Source organism: Ostrinia furnacalis, unplaced genomic scaffold (genome assembly GCF_004193835.3).
Source record: "Ostrinia furnacalis isolate ACB-3 unplaced genomic scaffold, ASM419383v2 OfSCF0570, whole genome shotgun sequence".
NCBI classification, from domain to species: domain Eukaryota; kingdom Metazoa; phylum Arthropoda; class Insecta; order Lepidoptera; family Crambidae; genus Ostrinia; species Ostrinia furnacalis.
In genome coordinates this window covers 51964-60262 of record NW_021130809.1, presented here as the reverse complement: position 1 = coordinate 60262, position 8299 = coordinate 51964, and the positions used below count along the sequence as shown (strand labels likewise).

Sequence of the window (8299 nt, the reverse complement as noted above, 5' to 3'; positions counted from 1 at the left end):
TTGCGTATTCGACAAAATTCGATACTCAACCTTCGAATTAAACGATAACGTGACAATTTTGAGTCTCAAAATAAGTTTCGTTCAACCATTTCTCATACTAAGTTCACTTTACGACACGTTCACAAGGGCGCTGTTGTAGTTTTCGTACTAAATCTTTTGATGGCGATTCGAGCACGCAAACGAACGACTCGAAAGTTTTTCGTGCTAGCCGTACAGGTAATACATTAAAAAAAGTTATTGGTATGTTGAAAAATTTTAATTTAAAGTAGAGGAAGTAAAGGAATGTAAGGTAAACAGAAACTGTATAAAAAAAATAGATAATCAGCCTTGTGCATCGATTTTTTTTTAATATTCAACATCCTACTAATCCATTTCTACATCAACTTGATGTTCTTTGACACTGGCCATAATGTGCAAGCCGCACGAAGCCTTAATTAAAAAAAAAGATATTATTAATGACGTATTTTAATAAATGTGATCATGATAGTGCATGAAAAAAAACCCCGCGTATGCACTTGTAAATTTATTTACTTAATTAATTTAATGTATTTATAATGTTAACTTTAATTTCTCTTCAATGCATTATAAACGTCGTAGGACACAAAATAACATACCATAGTACATTGATACCTTACTCCATTACGCCGCTCCTGCGGCTCATGTAAATCCCTCTGATTTTAGTAACCGACCGGAAAATAACACTGAAAATTGGTAGGTACCTATTATTATCTAAGCCTATACCATTGCCTCCATAAATTAATAAAGCCAAGATAGATAGTAACTAAGCACCCGAAAAGTGAGGCAATATTTGAAACTTTATTGTTTTATTCAAATGTCTTATTAAATAATCTTATTAAATAACAAATAAACATTTTATTAGGAAGAAAAATTTCTCACTTTCCAAAAAATCGACTTAATTAATATTTAATTTTGAACAACTTTTTGACAGTAATGCCATAAGATGTTTGCCTCACTTTTGACGAAGCGGTTGTATACTATCCATCTAGCTAGGCTCAAAAAATTAACGCTTACTAAACTAATTTAATAGTTATTGACTACGTAATAACTATTAAATTAGTTTATTGATACCTAACGCAATATCATGGAGGCCAAGTAGCATTATTATAAAATTAGTTCTAAATTATATTAATACGTATCTGAAACACGTGGTTAAGGCTATCTCACATTGGCTTAGTCAACATGAATTAAGTGGCATGATACTTACTTACCTAATCCTTTGTTAATTAATTAATTATATCAATCACTCGCAAGACATTTCGTGATAGGAGACGCGCGACCTGAATGCGATTTCCAGGAGACATCATTATCATTACGGCTAAATTATAAGATAAATTAATTGGATGTGTAAAATAAGCTTTCATAAAATGCGCGTGGATGTTTATTAAAACACGGAGATAGCTTCAAACAGACTGACATTTATTTGAAATAGAACCAGTTATGTCAACATGTTTCTACAACCTAACACTAGATGGCGCTAGACGCAATACTTTAAAATATTTTGTTACAAAAAACTTTAAAACGCATAAGGACTTTAATTGGTAGTTGTGGTAAAAAGTAAAACAACACCGTTATTACACTAGCTCCGTAAAAATTAGAATCTAATTGAATATACGAGTAAATGAGTAGGTAGGTACATACTCATGCTCAAGTCGTAACGGACATGTTAGTAGGTACTCGATTCGTTATTATTCACGGTAATACGTAACTACAAGGCCTTTAGGACCTATCAAAGAATAATGCCTTGCTAGGTAATTTTTATCGTGGTGTTATTGCGTGCGGTATTTTCAGAACAAACATATTTCCAAGGGGAGGGCAATCCAGGATCCCGTTGACGAGGCTTGGAATGCATCTCGATTATGAAACGCCATTTGTCAAGTTTTTATTGGGCACCCTAGAGCTGCTTCCATTGTTGGCCACCCTCGCCCCCCGCGCGTCAGACCCTCGTCTGGGTGACGGTTATTCATAATTTTTATAACTTGTTAACATTTTGCGGACTATTTGCGGCTGAGCCAGAAACCGCACCGATTGCCCTTTAATTAAAATTCATCCTTCCCCGTTCCTTTTAGGAGGGTCGCGGATGATATCGCATAGGCTTGAGAATGCAAGTAGATCAATCAGAATCAATGGCTCAATTTAACTGTAGGTTGTACCACAGGTTGTACTTGAACTGAAGAGACTGTTTGGTTTCCCGGTCTCCGACAAAACGGAGATGAGTATAGTGGGGCAGAGATGTGCTTGTGATATTTATATTATGGGTAGGTATTTAAAAAAATATAATTTTTGAAGCCGTAGCTTATAAGGCGATCTTATCCAGTTTTGGGGTAATTCGATTCTCTTTCTTCATCTTCTTTTTTTTGTTGGCAATACTCGTCGAGGCCGACTTGATTTATCTGTTTTGTTGGTTTTGTTTCATCTACACTCATGTACGTTCACGAAGACACACGAATTTTAGAAAATAAAACTAAACGGCGACGCTTCACGTTCCCGCCAAGAAGTACGAATTCTCTTTTATCATCACGAATATAAAACTACCTAACAGTTCTGAAATTCGTGTTTGCTGCATTTTGCTGTAATGATTTTTATTTTATTTTATTCTAAGGGGCCGTATTAATACCAAAACATGATTGACGGTATTTCCCTCTATAGAAAAAAAAATGTAAAGATAATCATGTTACAGTCAAAACGCATTATCGGTCAATATGTATTACTTTTGACTGATTTTGACCGAGAGCGTTAGTCAAAAGTAGTAGGCGAAAAACTGAATAATGAAATAGGTTGCATAGTACTCGCGCACAGTATGGAATAGGTTAACCGTAATGTGTGAAATACGCTTAGATTAATAAAACCTAGATGGATAGTCTTCATACAAACGCTTCGTCAAGAGTGAGGCAAAAATCTTATGTCATTAGTGTCAATTTTGTTGGGGAGTGTAGACAGTGAAGGCGATTTTCCCGAAAGTAGGGAAATTTTTAATACGTTTTTAATTATTTTATAACTAACAAAAACAAAACGCATCATGTACTTACTTATTTATTGAATTCAAAGTACCGATGTCATTTTTCTACATGATTATATAACCCAAAAGCATCACAAGAAAGACAGATTAGATTTTTAATGCAATAATGTAATTTTATAAAGTAGGCATTGTAATCAGCATGCCACCTGAACCAAGCACAGATGAATCAAGTATTTGCCTTCGTCACACCGGGTTCTAAGCCAACCAGCTCCACGTCTGCCTTCTAGCTCATCCGTTGCAAGATGGGCTTGCCTCCACGCCAGAAACCAGACTCTCATGATTAAAACCTGACCAGTTATGGTCAAGAACAGCTCACGCCATATGAATCAGTATTTTATGCCGGACACTGCTTATTTATTTTTTTGCGAACAAACTAACTTAATTAAAATTATGACACATTTTTTTTGTAGAAGGACAACTCATTAGCTTTCGAAATAATTTTAATTTATATTGATATATCAAAAGGAAAATGCTACATCAACCATTTTGTTCCGAAAAATGGCTAACGGACACACCATATGAATCAGAGAATCACACTTTAAGTATTTTTATTTTGTATAAAGACAGCAATTTTGTCAAAAATGTTATTTGCGCCAGATAAGGCTATAGCTAAGCTATACGAAAAAAAATATTGCATGCCATTTTGTTAGTTGGTTACAGAACTATACCCAAAGACATCGAAAATTTTGCCTCCGAAGAAATACCCACAAACCGTCTTAATTAATTAAAAGTCGTCGGACGTGTTTACCAATTTTTCACTTTGACAGTTCATGTGACGTTTACGAGTAAGCCATTCTGGCTTACTAAAATCTGCCTCACCTTTCGTGCACTGACTTCTATCTAAGTAGGTACCTACCTACCTAGTAACTACCGAGTAAATTTTGCCCTATTGGGAATCAAATCAGGTGGTCTTTCTACTAGACCAGAGACGGTTAACTTTATTAAATTTAACAATCATATAAAGTAGTTACTACTCATAAATAACAATCGTAATTACGTTATACTTAACATTATTCTGGATTTCTCTTAGGTTTTTTTTAAATATCCCTAGACCATGTACCATGTTGATGTGTGTACCTGCTATCATTGATTAATTTATTATTTTAATAGGTACTTATAATTACTATTTATGACTTATTATGTACCTACATAAGTTAAAATCATGATGATGGCACATTATGGAATCCATATTATAGACATGACGCTTCTATTTCCCGCTAAGAAGTAATTAAACTTTATTTTTTCAGAATATCTATTATCGTGATTTGATATTCATATTATCAATCTTTTAATGTAAATAAGTTAGGTAAGTTTTATTTTTAATTTTAGGCTTATTATATTGATAATTATCACTTAACTAAATATTTTAAAAAAATGTTACAGTTTAATCAAAAATACAATGCAAACTATTTGTTACACATTATTTTGTTTGTGGTAATTTGTCACAGATAAAAAAACATCGTGTGTTTTGACACCAACAATTTTGATGGATATAGGTAAATAAATAAAGTTTATTGATATTAAATAATGTAGGTAATTTATTTTCATTTCATGTGCTCATGTCTAACGATTCGATACGATTCAACTATTTAACTAATTATTCATATTAATTGAAGGATCCTAGATCGTGAAGTGATAAGCGCTATGCAGTCTTCCTTACATCTAATGCCCCATTGGATATCCAAGATGTTCGAAGATTGTAAGGAGGAAGGTAGGTAACCAAATCAAGATTCTTCATTATAAAGTAGGCCTTTACTATAGTTTTATTTTGTTATTATTCACTTAGTAGATAGCAGCCGAAAGGAAATTTAAATTACTAACTAAATTGAATTGCCCTGTGAATCGCTTAATTAAAACGTTGTTTTTTATTGGTTTGGTAAATATTTTTTATCACATATTTTTTTATTATTGTTATCGTAAAAAGATAGATTTGAGGGGAGTAGATGAGACCTCAGCTAAATTGCGTACAAGAATTGACTTGTGATTGATTTAATTGAGTTTTTTAAGTTTGTGTAGTTGTTAGATAAGTTAGTTTTAGGTTTTGGATTAAACAAATTGCAATGTGTATAATATCCAAGTATAAAACATTTATAAAATATGTATAATATTACAATTTATTGCAATTGTTTAACGTGGAATTTGAAAAATCGATTCGACCTTTTGCTTGCCGGGCTTGCCCGCATGATTGCCACCAAAAAATGTATTATTCTTATTATCAAACTTACCTTATGAACATTCCCAGTACAACCCAGTGGTGCAGTTAGTGACCTTCAATGCACCTTTTAACTCAAAGTGTTGAGTATCTATACTTAACTACAACATCAGCAGCAAAATGTTGGCGTCGGTCGTTCGCTTCATGTTTGACTCGAATAGAGGTTCATTAAAGGCTCCTATCATTTTGGCAGAAGAGGACGAGGAATGGCCCCTGGCGATTATAAAACATGATGCCAGACATGCCATGTGGATGCTATGTGGCACACTTGGCGTGGACTGCAGAGGAGTGCCGGGACAGGCCTGCCGGCTCCTTGAGCGTTACCTAGCGGTACAAATGCATAACTTCAGCAATTTGGCTCCAGGTAAACAAGTGTCAACCTCAACGGATTTTGGTTTGACAGGTCACGTAGGTATAGTTCCAAAATACTGGACTGTCCTGTCGATGACATTGACAGTGGGGCGCCACCGTCAATACCGGATCGCTGGTTCAGATTTTTGCCATGTTGGAAACCATATAGTTGAACGATGGTAGCGCCCCCCTGTCATTGAGTTTGGCGGGACAGTTCAGCGTGGGTCATCTATACCTACTTTTTACGAACTCTTATTATTTTCTTGTATTTTTTTAACATAGGACATTAATTTAATCTGAAATGTAAGACTAACACGAGCTAAGTCATTCTCGCATAACATTTATAGTGTTATTTTAACACAAAAAAAGAGACTACGTACACACTTCTTTAAAATAACATTTCCATACTAGATGTCAATTTAAATAAGTGTTCAACACTCGTTTATGCTCCATAAATTTTAAAATTACGAAAGAATAGTAATGTAAGCAGGCACTCGTAAGTACGAGTAGGTAGGTAGGTACTCGTACTGTCTACATGTTGTAGGTTTGTTTAAAGTCTTTTTTTTAAATAGGTACAGTGGTCGCACAAGGTCCAACTTTCAAGAGGCAGCTGCTGAGAAAGCTCCCGGTACTGATGGTATCTTGTATACAACTAGCGGCCAAGATGAACTCCGCCTACTTCCAGATGAATGCGTCGTTCATCAGGGTGTGCCTCATCTTCAAGGGAGTGAGGCTAACTGTAGACGAAATAAAAGAATCCGAGTTCAGAGTATACAGCACTTTAGGTCAGTACAGAAGTAAAATTTATATTCAGCAATACACAGTAGACTGAATGCTTTCAGCTGCTAATTCAGCAGCTAAATAATAGCTATATAGACACATTACGAAATAACGTAAATTAAAAAAACCTGTCTGTCTGTAGCAGAGACAATTAATATAACTTGTTTTGTAACTAAAGACTAAAGAGTTGTTTGTTTGTTTGTTGATGTTTGACTTGTTGTGACTAAAGATTTTTTGAGGAGATAAAACTTATGACTTGACTATAAACTTTTGGTTTCGTTTCTTCGAAGCTGACGCTTCCATGGTAATTATAATTTTTTAGGGTTCCGCATCCCCCTGTGGACCAGCGTGGAGGCAGGGGAAGCCCTGGCCGTGGCCGCGGGCATGCCGCAGGAGATGCTGGAGGGCGTCGCGCTGCTCGTCAACTTGGCGGAGTACCGCCGCGACCGGCTCAACGGCCGCGTCTGGTGGGCTTCAAACCTTTCACCGCCCAGTCCGAACTTCGGTAAGATCAAACCCTTTATATAACCCGCCCAGAATGGCGGGAGATTGTGAAAAGGCAAGTCCACGAGTTCGAGGTGCAGCGTACGACTGAACTCGACGCGAAGCGCGATGACTTGAAGGCCCGTCCATCTGCCGCCATTCACTATAACTATGTTGGCGGCGTGCTCAGATGCCCTCAATGCGCGAGGGATTTTACCGCGAAAATAGGCTACGTAAGCCATCTTCGGGCACACCAGCGCCGCCAAGACAGCTAGGAGTCGCAGTGGTCGCCATGGCCGAAATCGGTCGGATGGATCATCATCAGCTCTTGCTATGCGGGAGTATGCATTGGTCCTTGACCAATGCATACCCTCGTCGGTTTCGTGAACAAAATTTGATCATCATTAGGCAGTTAAAGCTTCAACCACACCAACGCGTGCAGATCGCCATCGCCGGCGCGATCATAGGCAAATGACAGGTCGCGCGACCCATGACAGTCCTTGCGTTGGTATGGTTGAAGCCTAAGTCTCCACTGCAGGGTTGTGTTTCTTCAAAGCAATTTTATCTTTTCTTATCGGTCTCTTCTTGCGTTAACTACAGTGGCAGTAACTAAGTGGTCAGGCAGGATATTTTTGTTGCAGTGCTGTTTGTACTTATTTATTTCCATAAGTTGGCTGATTAAGTACCTACTTTAAATAGTAGTGGGGTCTTTATATTAAGTGTTGAATGAGGAAGCTGTTAGCTCCTTCATCATTCATAGTCTTGACGTTTAGATGCAAATCGGGGACATTTGTGTTACTGTAAAATTCGGCTTACAGTCTGTTTGTAAGTAAGTTCTCCTGCAATAATATGATGGTGTTCGTGTACTAAAGACGTCGTTTGGACCGTAGCCCGGGTAGGCCTGCGGACAGTACACCTGGCGGCGGGCTCGGTGGCGGCGGCGGCGCGGCAACTGTCGTACTGCGGGCCGGACCCCGCGCCGCGGCTTGCGGAGCTGACGCGCGCGCCGCTCTGCTACGTCAGATGCATCAGCAACTGCTTGCTCACCGAATTGCTCGCGGGCGACGCTGGCTCGGGAGTCAGCTCCAGTAGAAAAAGGAAAAGACAGGATTGAATTGGCACGTTTTGAAAGTCACATTAATTATTGAAAATTTTAGTAATTAAGAATTGCATTTGCATCTCAAATTAAATTAATATAATATTGTTGACAAAATCTAATTGCCTAGGTAGGAATTGTAGATACGCACGGTCCTTCGTTTGCCGAGCTACTGCTCTGACCTCTGAGCTAATGTTGGATGTATAAGGGTAATCCACCAACATGAAACGACGCTGGCCGTAACACCTTCAAGTTTAAAAAAAAGTTAATGTAACTTTAAAATGCTAAAAAAATATAACTATTGTAAGTATGTAGGTACCACACTTAGTTACTTATCGTT

At 37.4% G+C, this 8299-nt stretch overlaps 1 protein-coding gene across 1 annotated transcript; it reads left to right on the top strand.

Moving 5' to 3' along the window:
• Positions 1–4717: 4717 nt before the first annotated feature.
• LOC114366184 (uncharacterized) lies at positions 4718–7977 on the top strand. The gene is made up of 5 exons (XM_028322965.1): positions 4718–4748; positions 5443–5613; positions 6173–6385; positions 6703–6885; positions 7754–7977. The coding sequence occupies exons 1-5, from the start codon at positions 4724–4726 to the stop codon at positions 7975–7977; spliced, it is 816 nt and encodes a 271-aa protein (XP_028178766.1). The 5' UTR covers positions 4718–4723.
• Positions 7978–8299: the final 322 nt, after the last annotated feature.